General features: G+C 44.8%; 1 protein-coding gene across 2 annotated transcripts in view; it reads right to left on the bottom strand.

Annotated features, from left to right (window-relative positions):
• Positions 1–18,824, bottom strand: part of NR3C2 (nuclear receptor subfamily 3 group C member 2) — a 189,627-nt gene that overhangs the window by 69,738 nt on the left and 101,065 nt on the right. For both annotated transcript variants that reach the window (XM_054172632.1, XM_009897018.2), the window contains one exon: positions 6,279–6,418. In XM_054172632.1, coding sequence (XP_054028607.1) covers positions 6,279–6,418 — 140 coding nt within the window. The remainder of the gene's footprint in view (positions 1–6,278; positions 6,419–18,824) is intronic.

Genomic DNA, 18,824 nt, shown 5'->3' with positions numbered 1-18,824 from the left:
CCTGCACTGGACACTGCAAAACAGTTTGCCTTGATGATCTTGAAGGCCTTTTCCAACAGCAATGATTCTATCAAATAAAAAACAAACAGCAATACACTGTCCAAGAAGCCAGGCCCACTAAACTCTGATGATGGAAGACTTGAGGCCTTGGGCAACCAAATCCAGTTGAGAGACTTCCCTGCCCACGGCAGGAGGGTTGGAGTAGATGGACACTGAGGTCCCTTCCCACCCAAGCTATTCCACCATGACTTCTCAGCAGCCAGGCCTTCACTTGAGGGGATTGCCAGCAACACAACCAAGCATGAGGTCATTTGATGGAGTCTGGGGGTACCTGCAGAGGCTGGAGTTATTTCAAAAGGACTGCAACCTCCTCAGCTTCCCCCCCCAGCCCCCTTCTTTAACACTCAGAAGAAGAAGAGTCATCACAGCAGACAGACATTCATCTGCCTGTAGAAACAGAAAGAAATTCTGCCACATGCAGGATCTGAGCCTTCATACCAGTCCTTAAAGGCTGGAGTCCTGTATCCCTGGTGAGATCTGGGCAGGCACCATTATTGCAGGAAGAATACTCTAAAAATGTATTGGTTGCTTCATCTTCTCTTTTACTATTCTTATTTCTTTCATTTTTGGAATTAGATGAACTCTCCAGCCTACCAAGGCACAGTATTAACCCAAGAGATCTCTTTGTCTTATCCTTTACTATCACAGATAACTAAATCATATTATGCATCAGTTATTTCCCTTAAACTTCATTTTAAAGGAGGTACTTTAAACTCTTCTGACTCCTTTCAGGAAAATGCTCCTTTCTGGTGGTTTGCAGCCTTCTCAAAATACCAAACTAATGCAATTTTTACCCATTTGCTCTTATTTCAGTAGAGTTCTTAGTTCAAAATAAATTCTCCTCCCTCTCAGTTGTCTATTCCTCAACTGTGAAATATTTATAGACAGCAATCATGTCCCAACTCAGACTCTTCTTGGGTAAGCTAAAAAAAGCTAAAAGCATTTAGTCACCTGACCTAAGATATACATTTTTATTCCCTGGATCATTTCAGAAACTCTCCTCATGTGTTTACTTGACTCTGGATCCAACTCTCTTTACCATGCTGGTGACGAGAAGTAAACAACACTCCACACAGGCATTCCCAGTGTTGTTTGTACTATCCTGCTGTAATTCCCTATTTGCTTGAAACAAAGGAGTGCACCTGAGCATAGGAGCTTTGTACTACTGCTTTACACAAGGGGCTCAACCATCTTGCAGCTTTTACCCAAAAGAAGGATTTCCCAGGAAAAAACCCCAGTAATTTCTTTGTAAAGAAAAGGCAGATGAAGTATTCAAGAAAGAACTAAACTAATGGCTTCTGTTAGCCAATTGTGGCTACCTTAAATCAGCATGAGTTTACAGGGCCACCTCACCTCTGTGAACACTCTTACCCATTGGAACGTAACTCTGATGTGTTAGAAAACAACTAAAACACTCGTTAGCACAACTCAGTTCCCTGCCACAACCACGAGGATGCTAACATTGCTCCTCTCTTGTAAGGATGTAGCAGGTAAGCATGGGAAAGGCTGGGTGATGCTGGCATTTGTGGCAATGGAAGGTGGTTCCCAAGATAAGCCAACCTTAGCACTGCATGTATGTTCTGTTCACTGCATCCTGTGCTTCTGCAAGCTGGCTCTCATCTGCTGAATACATTATTTGACAGATGAAGCAGTCTAGACATTAGTATTCATGAAACAAAGAACAAAATGACAAACAAAAGGATGCAGGAGAAGAACAGTTGCAACCTCCTAGCATCGTGTGAGCGCTTTCCAAGAGTAGGCAGCAGCCCCTATTTAAATTCCCATCCTTGTGCTCATCTCTCCCTCCCCACAGCAGCACCCACTTGCACAGCAAGCAGCAGCTCCAATTAATAAAACTGCAGACACTGGGAGGTCTTGAGAGAGGGAAGAAATTATCAATGTGGAGTTTTAGCTTCCTTGATACAAAATGGTTTTTCCCAATTTTCCCAGCCACTAACCAATGTGTGGTTCTTTGTGGCACCACAGCTGCTGAACTCATGCATTCTTTGCTATCACCTAGATGGTTCCCAAAGCTATCCCTCATTCTGCAACCCTCCCTCAGCATGCTTGCTTTAGTAGCACTACACTGCACATTTAACATGGCTCCTGCATTTATTCCTGAGCATCCATCAGAGCTTCTCACGCAGGCCACATGTTCCAAGAGCCACAAGGAAAGCTTTCCCTTCCCCTATTCCACCTCTCCCCAGCTTTAAAATATTGAGTTAATACATGCTCCATCATTCAGGGATTTCTTTTCTGTGTTGTACTTCTTGCTGCTTGTTTTTCTCCCCCTTTTGGGGGTCCCAGTGCAAATCTTTCTAACTCTTTCCTCCTACCAGCCTCCTGAACTCCAAGCCCCTAGTAACTAAAGCCAACCAGAAGCACGGATGAAGACCTCACTTCACTGAGCAACAGTGCCTGACAGAGTGAGAGCCAGGAAAAGTCCTTTTTCTATCCATAAAAGCATGGAAGGCTGGTGACTCAATTATTTAAATTTTATTTTACACCTATTAACCATAGCATATCAAGTAAGAGTAGCAGCTGCTACATGAATTTGACCAGCTCACTTGCCCTCAGCAGATCACCCATCTGCTTGCTCTTCACCTAATATTTCTGTTTGATAGGTTGTAAAACAGATTCCTGCAACGGGTCAAGAACAGAGTCAACTCCAAATCCCACACAGAAATTTCTATGAAAACATATGGACATCTCCACTGAGTGATGTCAAATTTAGAGAGGCCACCGACCTCCTGAAAGTGGATAAAAGGAAAATTGCAGCCTGTGGTGAAAAAACACTGACTCCATTACAGTGAATGAACAGCAGAGTGGAGACTGAAGAGCTGTATGTATAATTAATTCTAGTGATACAGACCTACCAAATTCATGGCTGCATGCACTGAGGAATGCTGTGCAAAATGCCTCTCTAATGTATCCACTTCACCTTCTGCAGGATAGAAAAATGCTGCTTCTCCACATGGTCAATGAAAGGAAACTTCCCTGTTCTTCAGTGGTACTGCAACAAACATTTCAGTTATGCTAACTAAGCGAGCCAGACAAGAGCTATATATTCCAGCACGTACCTTCTCATACCTTGAGACTTCTCCCACTTTAAATGAAGGGAACAAAACTTAGGAAGGACACCCATCGGCTTCAGCTTCTCTAGTTTTTACTGGGGGGTGTAGAGCCTTGGGAACTTTTCATTTACAGTGCATAGAAAAACCACTGGAAGATTACCTGCTTCTGAAATACGAGCCCAAAGCTCTCACGAATCACACTTCCTGTCTTGGGTGGTCGTTGGGAGGTACTCTGTAGTCTCTGCTTCCAGAAAGAAGAAGAAAAGCTATCCCTGAGACATTATGCATCTGGCCCACTGCTGAATGGTTGCACAGTGCTTTGCTTGCCAAACAACTGAATTGATCTACCACTGACTTTTGAGGCTGGCAAGTACTTGCAATCCTTCACTTGAAGATAAGTCTCTAGAAGGCTGTTAAGACCCCTTTAATTATGGCAAAAAGAGTGGCCTCAGTGCCCAGAGAGGCAGAGTGGGAGCTCCCCCAGCTACTGGTGGCCTGGACCCTCAATGCTGCAGCCCAGGTTGCTTTGTCTCTGTGTTCTCCCTGGCACAAAGGGGTGAGGAATGGCACTTCTTTTCTGTAACTCTATCTTGAAGGCAGCCTCGGTTCCCAGGGCTGTGCCAAGCCCTGCAGATTGCCACACAAGAAATTTCATCCCTTGCACTATTGAGGAGAAGTCACACACACAGCAGAGGTAGGAGTTCTTTGTTACCAGGCTGCTCATGGCACATTCACTACAGCCAGGAGACCATTTAAATAAGATGGCATCAGATCAGACTCAGACATTTCCTTCAGCCCCAGCTCCCCCTGCTCTAAAGGGCAAACCAGCAAACATTTGGGTGCAAAAGAAACGCAGCCCTACACACTTTGGGTCCCAGGACTGTGTTGCTACTGCGTTTCTGACTGAGATGATCGATGCTCCTGACATGAAATAGCAGACCCAGTTTTAAGGCTGATCTCCTGGAGCAGAGCAGCTGCAAGATCTAAAATTTATTGCACAGCACATCTCTGTGTTTAATTAAAAACTCCAAGCTTCCCTGTAATTAATAAGATACCAATTGTTTATCCTTCCATCCCAGTAAAACTCTCCCAGCAAACATGCAAAGGAAGAGGAAGGAGATGACCATTTCTGCTGCGGTGCTCAGCACCATTTGGAGATGACAAAATGCCTTCCTTTTTTCCTTACCTTCATGCCAAAGGCAGAATGAAAGATTAGCTTTAGCAACTTCAGAAGTGATATAAATTTTGATTTAGGGCAGATTACCTCATACTTGTCTGGAACTTGAGCAAATGAAGACTAAAAATGCAAAGCACAGGCAAGAACAGCTGTGATTTCTGACTCCAGGCCTGCTCCTCTCCTCAGAGGAAGCTGTTTCAGTGGAGAAAAGAGAAGACAAGACTGGCCAGGTGCTTTAGGTTCCCTCACAGGGCAGTGCCTCTCCAGCACAGGACTCTCTTAGCAATCATAAATTCAAGTTTCAATAGCTTGTATTGGCTGTGCCTGCACACGCTGCAGATATCCTAGGATAAAATGCATTCCAAGCACAGATGTCTGAACTTCTTCAGTGGCACCATTTATGGTTAAAGGATTTTAGTGTTTGCAGGGCAGATCAAAATCACATGAATGACAGCAGCACATTTCTTCATACCAGACTCCTCTTCAGGTCAATCACCAGAAGGTTCATGCTGACCTGCTAGCAAATGTTTGTGCTCTCAGAAGGCAGGAAGGATGGTAACAAAAAACCTCATCACCATCGCCACACCAAAACATCTCCTCACGAATCAGAGGCCAGCTTAGATGTGGATGTCAGAAGACACCCACAAGACTGAAGGCCATGCTGTGGGATCATGTGGAGGATCTCACTGGGTGAAGGCAAGGAAGGTTTTGCAGTTCATCTGCTACGTAAAGCGACTAAAGCACTCAAGGAATGAGTTCGGGAACCGAGGCATCGAAAGTGAGCTATGGCACAGCAGGGGGAGAAAATGCTTTCAGAGGGGGGAAACCTTTCCCATGTCCTTATAACTTTGGGAAGTTCATTTCATTCAGGTTGCCACTTTTGATGATAGATAAATATATTGAGAGAGAGATACTACAGGAGGTCTTGACTTTTATGACACACAAGCCCTCCAGGTCCAGTTAACAAAGAGCTAAATCCTTACTGCCATCAGCAGCAGATTTAATGATCACAGAAGTAGTTAACCACAGCACATGCTGCCTCACTCACTCTGTGCACGAGCTGGACACCACATTAACAGCTTAAGTTCTTCCTGCTAGGATTTTCCTCATGAAAATAAACCAGTAAGTAGATACTGCCAACTTCATCAGTGGTTCTAAGAACATCTACTCAGACTTCAGAAGCCCCTGTACTTACATCCTTTGCATACCACCAGCTCTGAACCTTTATCAGGTGTTAAAAACTTCATTTTTCCCACTTGAAGTTGTTTATGAAGTCTGTAAAGGTCAGGCATTTTCTGTTGGCCTAACCACCCAAGTTACGAGGAGGCAACATCTGCCAGAGGTTCTGGAGCACTCCAAGTGGCCCTAACTTCTTTCTGTTGAGATATCCAAGCAGGTAACACAAAACAGGGAGGTGTCAGCAAAACATTGCTATGAGGATGAAGCTATCAAAATGCAGTCCTCACAAAAAGTCCCAGTCCTTAAAGGAGAAAACTCTCTCTAAGAAAAGCATCAAGATCAGTTCCTGCTTCTTCACTGATCTACCAGAGCACTGTGAAGACACTGCTGAGTTCAAAGCCCTGGAGGTACCCAGAGGGAGATAACTGACCCGAGTCTTACAGGGCTGCCAAAGCCTGATGGCAAACCCACACTCATCCTACAGCTGAGGAGAAGCAAGAGTATGCTTACATCAGCTGTATCTGCATCCATATTACAAAGACCCACTTGGAGGGGTGGAGAAGCAGCCTGGATTCAGCAGTGGCACAAAGTAAAACAACACATCCTTTAGAAGGCACACACTGCAGAACACCCTGGAATGTTCTATGTAAGTTACACCATGCAGCACTGGGGTTCATTTAACACAGGCTTTGATCAAGACAGAACACACTTATGTGTATCACTGCTCCTGTAACAGCCCCAACCTGCTCACGTTTTGCCTCTTCTGTCCACGTTCTTTGTTTTCTTACCTTCTACTGCTCTCTTGAAGAAAACTTTACAGCTGCCACACGTAACCACCCCATAGTGACATCCAGATGCCTCATCTCCACACACCAGACAGACTTTGGAAGGTCTTGAAGATCCAGTTGATACACTTCTCAGTGAAGAGCTGGCATAAAAGAAACAAAACAAACCAACGCAGCTATGAATATTTCAAATCACATTGGCCATACTGCAAAGTTCAATTAAGAATTTATCCCAGGTACATTGCTCCAGGCACCTAACAATTAGGAAACCACAACTCTTTCTGGCAGTGCCTAGCTGAATACATGAATTGCTTTAATTAGTAAGTGCAATATTTTTATTGTCTGTTTTAAAGCACCCATAATATATCGATGTTAATGGGAGAAGTTACCACAAGGGCAGGGGAATTTATTGGTAGCAGATGATTAAAACTGAAAATAAACAGCCAAGCAAGCAAACACTCTGGCAGAGATTTGATAGCCACACATTTTCTGTTTGCTTGTTTCAAGCCTTTACAGCCAAGCAATACCTGTAATAAAGAGCATTTTATGAAGCAGCACAAAGTGGTACACACTGTCCTGTCTGTACTCCTGCTTACCACTACAGTGGTCCTTGATCTTCTGTCTAGCATTGCTGTAATTTAACAGCTTACTTCCAAAGGGGTTTTAAAGCCTTTTTGACATTCTGCAAGTGCAGAAGACCCTTCCATAGGACCTCAGGTACCAGAAACCAGCACTGGAAGGTTCAGAAACCATCCCCAAGTTTTGCAGACTGTTGTATCTTGCAAACCCATCTTCAGCCACCTACTGCCTTCCTAAAAATGGGGCATTGCTGTTGCTGGGTCTTTTGAAACCATGACTCTCTAGAGGTATCATTAGGAAGCATTTTCCACTGGCAGCTCTGGAAGATGGTGCTCATCAAACCCAAGTCATATTTCATGATGCAGTCAATGTCCTCCCTCTCTTCTTCCCTTGGGGAGTGGAAATGCCACTCCAATGGAGTCGGCACACTCGGAGACATGTGCTAGAGAGCAAAGGAAACGAAAGCTCTGGATCCCTCCTGCCCCTCCAGAGGGCTGGGGAGAGTCTCTCCTCCCACACAGGCTCTCTTCCCCAGGCAAACGTGACTTGGGGAGTTTCTTCACGTGTTATCTCTGTATGCTGCCTAACAGCCACAAAAACAACCCCGAAAGACTTTACACTGGTGATGAAATAATGTGACAGTCCAAACTGCAGGTCACTGGCTATGTGCTGGTCAGCCATTGGGAAACAAAGTTCACAGGTAGTCCCAGCTCAAACAGAAGATAAGCAGCCTACTGAAGACATTCCAAGTATGCACCCTTTGCCTTTTCCCAATTTTCTGTCTTCCTTTAAAGAGGTATACAGAGGCCAAGTGGTTTATCCAGAGGCAGAGGATAGATGTCACTCCAGATCAAGGACCGTGACTCTCTTGGCCTGCAGCTTGACTGCAACATCAAATCTCCATGTCTTTTTAAATGACAGCATTCAGATGCTCATCAGAAAGTTCCAAATAGTGTTGCTGCTCTTGGCTGCTGCCTAGTCTGTTAGATTTACTAGTTTTAGTCCTCCTGCTATTTATACTTTCATTACATAACATCACACTACTTGATAATTGCTAGGTGATGGCATTAGCTCCTCTGCTAGAGACAAAGGAGAGCCTCACCAGACCAGTGTTCAGAGAAGCTCTGTGTGCTCAAGTCCCAGCTGTTCCTATGCAGACTGCTTTTAGCTACCCCTACAAAAAGCAACCTTCTGCAGGATTTGCCCAGACTCTGCTGGTTGGCATTCAGCTTTGTTTAGGCAACTAAGGAGAGACTTTCTCCCTGCAGCACATTTCATACTGCATGAAACAAAAAAAGCCATTAAGCCTCTCATTAAACAAAATTCCTCAAAAGATGTCTGCTTTCTAGAGAAAATGTCAATAACCTGGGAAACTAACTCCTTGAAAACACTTCCTCCCCCTCCCCCCCTTTCTGCTTGCCCTTTTTTATTGCAAGCAGTGGTATTTTGTCTGAGAAGGGAAACATTTCAATCCTGCCACACCACCACAATGTCTTGGGGCATTTGTAATTTTGATGCTTCATGTTCCCATTGCTTCAGAGGAGCAGCAGAAAAAAAAGAATAATTCCTAAGTCTTCCTGCCCTAAAAAAGGTCAGTGTATATATGGGGGGTTATTATTTCCCTCCCCCCCCCCAATATCTCAAGCAGCTAATTCTGTTAGAGAGCTTTTCCTGGGAAGAAATGGAGGTTTCCAGGGTATTACAGCAGTAAGCCTGGGCTCTTTTTTTTTCCCCCTCCATATTTTTGTATCTATACACACACACTCTCTCTATAAATACCTACTGGATATATATAAGCATGTATTATTTTTAGTTGAAAATAAATTGTCATGTAGGATTTGCAGAAGGTGGGAGAGCCTTTTTTAGCTACAAGCTACCCTATAAAATTTCACTTGCACAGAATTATTGGGTGAACAAAAAAAAAGAAGCCAGTAAAGACACATTGAGGTAACAGTTGATCCACAACTATTATTAAATGCCTACCTAAGACAATCCACAGCATATTTTATACAGTGCTTCTCTAAATGGGAGGCTTGAATAGAGCTGAGGGTGAAGGTACAGCTTGACTACAAGGCATGCATTCACACATCACAGAGCGTCACAGGTGGAAAGTTAACATTCTGGAATAATATATCATATTCAAATTGCCTCCCATACATGCTTTGAATCAGTGGAAAAGTGGAATAGCTTAAAATACAAATGAGGTATTTTCATTCTTAAGAGGAGTATCCAACATGGAGCAGTTCAAAGAACCATTGATATTAGCTGTTGGTACCTAAATCTCCTCCAGCTTGTGCCAGCCCTGGCTTCTAATAAACAACCTTCGGCTTGGCTTTAAAGATCTCTTCTGTTCCCTTCCATCCACGCTGCACTAAAGGATTTGCCAGTTCAAAAGGCTGGTTTGTCACCCCATACAGAGGTAAAGTGGTGTTTGCACATACCTGCAAAGGCTGAGGCCCAAAATATGCTCAAGTCATATGGCTAAAGCTCATTGCAAGTCATGCTCTCTGTGGCAGCTTTTCTTTCTCACCATGGCAAGAATGGATGTGTACATCTTTTCCTCTGGAACCTCCCTCATCCTCAAGCTGTCATTCCCTTCTTAGTGACTTGACCATGGTGAACAGGTTCTGCATCAAGATCTGACTGGTGAGCAACCTCCCTCTCCACCCTCAGAGCCAGATACCCAGTATTTATGAGACAGAAAAATACTTCATTCCTGGACTGCATTTAATAAACCAATAAATTACTCTGCATTGCTCTATATCCTATGGCATGTATAGGGAGAATTGCAACCCTGAAAGAACCCAACACACCCTGCCTTGACACGGGCAGCAGCGCCCCGAGAGCCGGCCACCCAGCCCTGCTTCCAGGAGCCAGGGGCTTCCCCTGGGTGACTGGGTGTTATTGCTGTCACACCTCTCTCAGTATTTCCAACACAAAGTGGGAAAAAATAAAAAGGCAAACAGCCCCAGTGCCACGCACAGAGAGTGCAGGATTCAAGCAGAGGAGATCTAACAGCATACATATTTGATCAGAAGGCTTTTGCAGCCAAGGGCAGCACGGAACAGTTTAACAAAGCCAAATGTATCTTCTAAGTGATTTGTAGAATGGTTGCTTAGATGGCTCTGCTACCATTTGTCACGTTGTAGGCTGTGTGATTAGGAATGAGCCTGATTTATGGCCCTCAACAGTGCAAATGCTGGCAGTTAAAGGCTGACCTTGACTAGCCATTGCCATCAAGCTCATTTGTGTCTCTGCAAGTTGGCTTTAGGAGTAGTTATAGGGAGAATTAATTAGAAATCACAGATTTGGTAAAGCAGAGTCAATAAAGCCCCAGATAATCCAGCATTTTAAAAGCTGATTATATAGGTTATTAAGCCTTTCAAACCAGATGTCATACAGGAGCACAGTTTAAACCAACGATGCCTCTCTGATGATAAAATGAAGCACTCCACAGAAGCAGAAGCCACAATATGAATCCCAAATTCATTTGTTCCAAGCACTTTTATTATTATGAGATCTAGATGAGTCCTTTTTAATTCCACATCATTGACTTTTCTTTTTTCACAGAGAAATTTTCTGTAGTAAAACAAACAGAAGGATCCTGGGTACACCTCAATCAAGAGAGTTACTTGGAAAACGAAGGTAAAGTCAAGATCAGCATTGTATTTGCACCAAAAAGTCTTTAAGAGTATGAATAATCAGGAGATTCAAGAGGCAGAGACTGCCAGCATCTTCCTTCTACTGTCTCATCTCACTTCTGAAGGGGTGTACCCTCCAGGGAGAGCCATCCCCTCCTGGGGACTGGTGTATGGAAACATGACACTTAACTCTGCACACACAGATCCTGAATCTCACCCTCCTGTGGCCCAAAGCACCCTTCAATGGTATTTCACAGTCCTGACATGGACAGTCTGGCTGAGCATGGGGACCAGAGCCCAGCCCACCCTTCACACCCAAGGAGGCTCAGATGATCAGAAGATGATCAGGAGGTGACCAAGAGCTGCCCAAGAGCCCCAGCACCAAGCTGGTTGTGCTGCTGCAGCAGCAAACTCACCCTCTTGGCATTCACCAACTTCAGTGCTGTGGGCCAAGATGGAGCCACCCCAGGGAGACAAGAAACTCCCCACCAAATGACAATGTAACGCCTCATAACCTGGCACTGAAATCAAGGGACTGATTACCACCGTCATGCTACCCTGGAGACATACTCTCTTCCCACCCAAACAGTCCCCTGAATTCTTCCTGGTTTCCACAGCTCATCTTACATCTCTGGGTGCTTCCTTTGGCTGGTCACCTCCTTAGCAGTTCTCCTACCACCTTGCTTTAGCTCATCATTTAACCAGCTATCACAGTTGACAGCATAACCATCTCCTCTTCACATTACCTCCACTATTTTCTGTGAATCATTTCACAGCCCAAGATAACTCTACTCTTAGTTATATTGGTCAAAAGTTGTCCCACAGATGTGACCAGCCCACAGTCACCATCTCCACCAGTAACACAGATCACCTCCCAGATCTTGCTGCATGCCTCTAGTTCTGTCAATACTAAGCTTAGACCAATATCAGTTTCCCCTTGTGCAGCCTGAATTCAGAGAAGTTTCCCTGCAGGATGCACCCTTGGCTCTCCTGTAACTCCCTGCATAAAGCAGATTAGCAGACTGGAAAATGGTATTTCTTAAATGTCAGACTATATAAACCAATCTTCTTGTCAGCAGAGCAAGAAAGCATGGAGAAGTGAAAAGGTGCAGAGATGAAAGGATCAGATTTTGGAGGAGAAGGCAGTCACATGGGACCTCATGAACACTGAGGTAAGGAAAGACCTCAGAAACCAAACCTCCCCTGGGCCTCTGCAACATTACCCTTGGACATCTGGCAGAGGGGCAGACAAACTGCTAAATGCCCACGCTGCAAGTTCTGCTGGCTGATTTTCTCAGGGCATTATCCTGCTCCTAGAGAGGTGAAGAGAGATGCTACAGAAGTGCTTATGCTTCCTTGGCTACAGCCACACACCTCCTAAGGGCCACTACCAACCCTCGCACCTGCTGCCTTGAAATAAAACAAGAAGGGCTACGATGACTGTTGTGAGACTCAACCTTAAGAAAACCCAACAAAACAACCAAACAACAAGAGCTTTAAGATTCAGAAATCTGGAGCAACTCTAAATATTTTATGAAAGCTAACTGTGTACTTTAGTGTAGGTTATGGATGACAGACACCCAGTGCAAAATCTGAAGCAGTGCTTACTCTGACATCTTAATGGTTGGACCTGATGATCTCAAGGGTCTTTTCCAACCTGAATGATTCTATGATCTGGAGGATATCAGTGCATAAATAATGCAAGTGGTTAGGGAGAGAATTAATATTTTTCTTCACTATCTTCTCTGTACTGAAATAGAGTAACAAAAATAACACAAAAGTGTCCATTGAAAATGTATTTTCCATGTGAAATATTCAAGAACTTCAGTTAAGGAAGAAAAATGACCTGGAAGCCAGCAGCTTCTGGTGCTATAAAGCAATCATGTTTGAAACACCCCAAACTTGGAGTCTCTTATTCAGCATTTATTCACTTCTGTTTGTTTCATCTGATGAGGAATGCCTCATGCAACCCTCTCTTCCATTCCATGGACCAGAATAAACTTATTTTGCTACCTATGACTTTGAAAGTGTATTTGATAAGGAACCAAACAACAAAGCCAACCAGAAAACGCAGGGGCTGTGATACTACCACTGAGTGGGTCAGTGTGAGTTGTTATTTTTAAGCACAGAGGTTTTTCTGTTTCAAGACACAAAACTTACAGTTGAACTTCAAACACTTTAACACAAATGCAGAGATGACAAAATTAATCCACTATTTATGCTTCTTTTTCTCCCCCCCTTTAAGAAATGTTTAATACAATGAAGCACCTAAGAATCAGAGGGGAAGGAACATTTAGTTAAGGTTTCTTTCCTCAGCACCTCCAGCTTTCACCTTAAGTGACTTTATATATCACAGTTTCATACCTGGATCTTAACGATGGTAACAAGCAAACAGTGACCACAGCAAAGGCTCCACTCTTTCTCCCCAGACCCCCAAATGTAAGAAGATTCACTTCAGGCTTAAAAAAGGCATTTAGAGAGTTTACTCTGCAAACAGAAACTGATGGGCTCCCCTGAGCTGCGGTCACCAGTGAACGCGTTCCTGTGTTCAGTTTCACCCTGAGGCATATGCTGATTTTACCAAGTGAAGCAAGTGTACTAAGCTCCTTCACTTTCCATTTACCTTGGTGGATGCTGACAGGACCCAACATTTTCCTCCATCCAGCTCTAATCCTTGACTTTTCCTTGACCTTCTCTGCTGAAATGTTTTGGTTGGCTCTCCCAAAATGTTACCTCAAAAGAGACTTCAGACTACAGACTTCAGCATAAACAAATGCATCCTGGTTAAAACCGAGGAGCACTCCTAGGAAAATAAATCTACTTTTACCCACTGATTCAGTGGTCACAGAAACACCCCAAACTTGAGGATTCTTTTATTCAGCACTTACTCACTTCTGTTTGTTTCATCCGATTCCTAATATTCTTCTGCAATGCCCTTTTCTCCTCTAACCACTGTCACAGCGTACCAAGATCCAAGTGCCTCAGGGAAACACAGTTTACTTGTTCTGCAGGTTTTTTGGCACATAAATACAGCTATCTAGTGAAATGGAATGGTTAACCAACGTGGGGAGTTTTCTGTCAGGAGACAACCTCCAACTTGGGAAGCCAGGGAGCAACAGGAAGTCTCACAGGGCATTTGCTCTAAGTTCTCACATTTGGCCCTCTTATGGAATGAGTGCAGTTTAAATGCATGCAGCGGTGGCATTTGTGCCGCCCAGTATGAATTGCTCTGCATTGTATAGCAAGATAAGGCAGGAACAGGCTATCTGGAAAATGATCTGGTTAATTATTGAAAGTCTGGGGGGGGGGCAAAGAGTTTAACTCTTCCTCTTCTTGCACCTGCTCACCAGCCATGACTAAAAGTAGAGAGATAGCTTTGAAACTTCCATTTTTCATAGCATCATCTCATCTCCCACCACGAGAAATAAGTGAACTAATTATGTATCCTGATCCCCTTTCCTGACAGAGCACAGCAGTGTTTCACTTGGTGAGGCTCTGCTGCCTTCTTGGTCAGCAGTATTTCAAACCTGCAGTGATCCAAGTGAGGTTCACCTGCTGATGAGGGCACCAGTGGGAAATCATTACCATGAGGAACTGCAGGCAAAGCAAGACCACGTGGCTGGTTTGCTCTGCTACCTGGGACTCCTAAGACAAAGAAAAATTGAGCAAGCAAGGGAAGAAAAACACACACCAAAGTCAAATGCAGGGGGATGCTGCCAGGAACAGGAACACCTCTTTCAGAAGCCTCCTCTTTTCAGCTCACTACTTTTTCCCAAGTTCTTCCCTCAGAGTGTAAATAAGCAACTCCTGAAAGCATCTTCCCTTGCTTGAAAGCTTCGTTTTATGAAACCCTTAGTACTGCAAGCAGTGATGACCACAGCACTGACCATATCCAACCCTAAGAAAATTCTGTGCAGAGACAAAACTCTAAGCAGCCTGCCTAGGGAGGGCTTGGATTCCCAAGTCTAAAAGAATATCTCTGTCAAAGAAGAATAAAGGAGTTTATAAGAGAAGCAGCTTGGTCCAGTCACTTGCCTATGAAAAACTCTTTGCTTTGTCTGAGTGCAGGATAGGTTTACAGTGAAAGCCACCACACCATTAATGCCCTAACCACAAAACATAAAAAGTTTACAAGAGTCCTGTAATCAAATAAATTAAAGTATTTCATAATAGCAAAAAAAAAGGTAGTCAACTGAACTGCCATCTCCAGTCTACTGGGGATTAAAATACCACAAGAGAAAAACCTCCAGAGCAACCATGAAACCATAGGGAAAAAATGCACCAAAGCACTAAAAAAGGTTACCATGGGAACAAAGGCTATTTTCCGACTTGTCAAATAAAAGCCCCAGTATGGCAGACCTTTCCTCATAAGAGCAATCCCACAGGCTTTGAAAGGCAACATGTCTAATTATTGCTTGATCCAAAAGAATTTAACGGGGGGAAAGCAAAGGGGTTTGCCCTTTCAGCTCCCTTGTGCCCCCACATCCAACAAGACAAAATTAGTAGGCATGTTTAAAGTGCGTTAGCATTATGGTACCAGAGTGAGCTATAGTATAATTCCACTTGGAACACAAAGGAGAAGTAGGGAAGTCTGCACATTAAGCTGAACTTCATAAACGAAGCACCGGGAACAAACGAGAGGCAGCAGGCAGCTCTCAGCACTGTTTGGCAGGAGTTACCAGTGCAGACTCGAGCCCAGAAGTGCAGCAGAGATTCCCAACACCAGCACACTTCAGTATGCAAGCTGCTGGGCCTTGTGGGGCCTTCCTGTCTTCATTTTCTCCCTTGCAAAAGAGCTTATTTTGAAATGAACATCCAGGAAAGGCTATTGTCAAGCAGTTGCCACCAGTTTGGAAGACAATGCAAAGCTGCATCCAAAAGGGCAGTTCTGAAGAGAGTACCGCTCCAGCATCTGACCTCCTGCTCCAGCATCTGACCTCCTGCTCCAGCATCTGACCTCCTGCTCCAGCATCTGACCTCCTGCTCCAGCATCTGACCTCCTGCTCCAGCATCTACATAGCCTGCACCTGTGCAGGTGCACCCACTGCACTCTGCACAGCCTTAGGTTTGCAGGGCTTAGCTTGGATTTGGAAACTCTGGCAGAAGAATGATTTAGGCCATAAAACCAACCAGCACCAGATCTGAAAGGGCTGCTCAGAGCTCAGCACAGAAGTACAACTTCCAAGCAGAAGTACAACCGCACCTTGGAAGACAGGAGTTCTAGAAGCTAAACTTAGAGTTTAACATTCAAGGGTTTAATTTAAAGTCGACAATAGCAACATAAGAGGAAATCTCTGCTCCCATTAAGTAAATAAATATTCTGTGGGTAGCTGTGGCAGCAGAAGGTAAAGCCAACTGCATGAGTATTTTTAAAATATTCCAAACTGAGTACTCCCAGCTCCCCTTTCCCCATTTTCACAGCAAGTACAACTGCTGACATGTAACACAGTTAGAGAGTACCAAATAACCATAGATTTTCACTTTGGAATCAATTAAAATACCCCTCCATTATATGTCAGAGTGACAAGTAATAGCCTGCTGAGTGCCATGGAAAATTTTGGTCAAACAGCAGATGAGGGTTGCAATCACTGACTGATACCTAGAGCAAAGTCTTTTGGTAATTCTCCCACAAGCAATCACAATTGCTGACAAAGTTCAAATTTGTCTTGACAGGATTGTCAAGGCAAACTAGAAACGTTCACAATTGCAAGTCAAAGAATTCATTTTTATTCAGCTGAAATCCACTCTGCTGCTCACATACTAATGATACACAGCACTGCACCTACCACTCACTCTGGCTGAATAGCTGGAGCCCATAGAGGGAAGGCTAAAAGAAAACCGGAGCGTTAAGCAACACCCAGAGCAGGGAAGCCGCGATCTGCAACCAGCGCAGCTCCAGTTCCTCTCCCAGACCCTCTGCTGCAGACTGGCCAAGCTCTCTTGCAATACACAGCAGGCCTTGATCTGGGAAGGCAGCACTTAACTTGGGTGGCAATAGGAGCTGGTGCAACAATTAAAAATACCAGCAGCCCTCCCGGTTCAGGCAGGGATGTTTAACTGTTGGTGCACAAAAGCAGGCTGCTGTAGAGGCAAACTGACAGCTGAGTGTGCATAATTAGGTGCTTATGCATAAATTTACACAATTTACATAGCAATCAAGGTGTATAGCAGCGTGAGCAAACATTATTACTCGCTAAGCCATCACCCCCAGATCTTATTTATGCAGCCTGTCTGTGGCACAGACTTTCAATTCTCTATAGCAAGGACCGTGGTATTTACATTCGCTGTTAAGCCACAAGCTCCCTCACTGACACAACAGGTCCCCATGCAGAGCGCAGTCCAACCAAACAGAAAGAACCCAGCCACACACATCATTTGTTCCATGAAGCCAGTGGTTTGGGTGGGAAGAGACCTTGCAGATCATCCAATTCCAAGCCCCTGCCATGGGCAGGGACACCTCCCACTGGGCCAGGCTGCTCAAAGCCTCATCCAGCCCAGTCATTCCAAACCGCTCTGCTTTCCCCACAACTCTTGCCACTGAAACTATTTCTTCTATAAACAGGTGTGCAATACACAGAATAAGCACCTGAGGGAGAAAGAAGGTGACTCGACAGAGTAAGTTTTGAGGACCTACAGATCTGAACACTGCAGCAAATCACTACGTAACTTCACTTCACTACGTATCTGAAGGGTGGGAGTCTGAAGGATGGTGCTGGGCTCTGTTCAGAGGTGCCCAGTGAAAGGACAAGGGCCAACAGGCAAAAACTACAACACAAGTTTCACTTAAACATAAGGAGAATGTTCTTTCCTGTGAAGGTGCCAAAACACAGGAGCAGGCAGCCCAGAGAGGCTCTGGAGTCATCTCCTCTGGAGACTTCCAAGATCCACCTGGACACATTCCTGTGCAACCTGCTTTAGGACTGGACTTCCAGCCCTCACCATTCTGTGATACATGGCCAGAGAACACCTGACATTTCCAGGCTTCATACCACTGCATTCCACGCAGCTCGCGGAGCCCACCGCAGGCAAAGCATCGAGAGACCTACAACTTGTTATTGCTTCCATATCTGCTCTCCATATTCCCAATTAACATATGCAAAACAGGGCAAGTGCTGAGCTTCAAAGTATATGGAAATAGTTTTACTTTTTGTAAAAAGAAACAAAAAGTATCACTTTTTTATTCAGGAGCAGGAATAATGAACCTTTGCTTCCCAAGGCTTCCTCCTTCCCACTTGCAAGGTTTAGGAGGAGAAAAATGCAAACTATCACCTTCCCTCGAGTGGGGGCACTAATTGGGTGCCTCCTTCCATCCAGTCACTTATTTTAATTGAACTGGTAAGAGATAATAGCTAAAAATGAAAGAGGCAATAGCTACCCACTGTCAAATGTAGCTGGAGTTGGCTGACATTCAAAACTTATTAGGCGGGAACACGCAGACAGCTCAGTTACATAAAACTTAATTTCCTCGGGCTCTGTCTAGGGCTCTGCTGGCCTTGCTACCATAACCAGCAGCTTGGAAGGAGAAAGTGCTCAGAAAGCTATTGCTGCTTTAAAGCTTTGAGCCCCTCACGCACAGCAGCATTTTAAAAGCATCATCTGCTTGCTTAAAGCATGCAACCCCCTCCCAAGAGCCTGCCCTCCACCTTACCCAGCATGTCCATAGACACCCCATGAGCTGACAAAAGCCCTTCCAGCCCTCCTGCCTCCAGGTTGCTACTTCTCTCCATTTCTTGGTCCACACAACCTGGGCACAGCAGCACCCAGGGAGTGAGGGCCTAGGAGAGCAGCCCCCAGGGGAGGCCACTGCCCACACAGCGTGGCCACCAGCTCCCTCCTGCCCTCCAGGTCTCTTCAGGGAAGGCAGTGGAGAGTCCCACCTTGTGACAAGAGAGTTTGATTTAGTTCACTCAAAATGAATACATCCCCGGTGAAAGCAGCAATTCCAGTCTGGGCAGCAGCCCTTGCCACAGCCCATCTGAGCTCAGCCTGCAGGCAGCTGTGCTGCGCTGCTGCAGCGCACAACTCCTCTCTTCGCCCCCACCATGAACACGGGAGAAATCCTGCTCCTCGGGTCAAAGCCAGCAGAAGAGTTTAGCCCCAAAGGGATGGGACACTGCTTTCTTTCACTCCTTTTTCCCTTTTTTTGTGCTACAAAATGACTGAAGCAAAGCATCTGGTTCCTCTAAAAGCAGCACAGAAGCAGCCTGCCATGCTGCACGTTGGACACGGCACTAGCAACGATACCTCTGGAGTTCTCCTGAAGAAGAGTTTGCAATACAATGATGAATGAAACCCTACCATTTTGTGTAGGAAGAGTTTTCTTTTTCTA

Source organism: Dryobates pubescens, chromosome 24, assembly GCF_014839835.1.
Source record: "Dryobates pubescens isolate bDryPub1 chromosome 24, bDryPub1.pri, whole genome shotgun sequence".
Taxonomy (NCBI): Eukaryota; Metazoa; Chordata; class Aves; order Piciformes; family Picidae; genus Dryobates; species Dryobates pubescens.
This window is presented reverse-complemented; position numbering and strand designations above follow the sequence as displayed.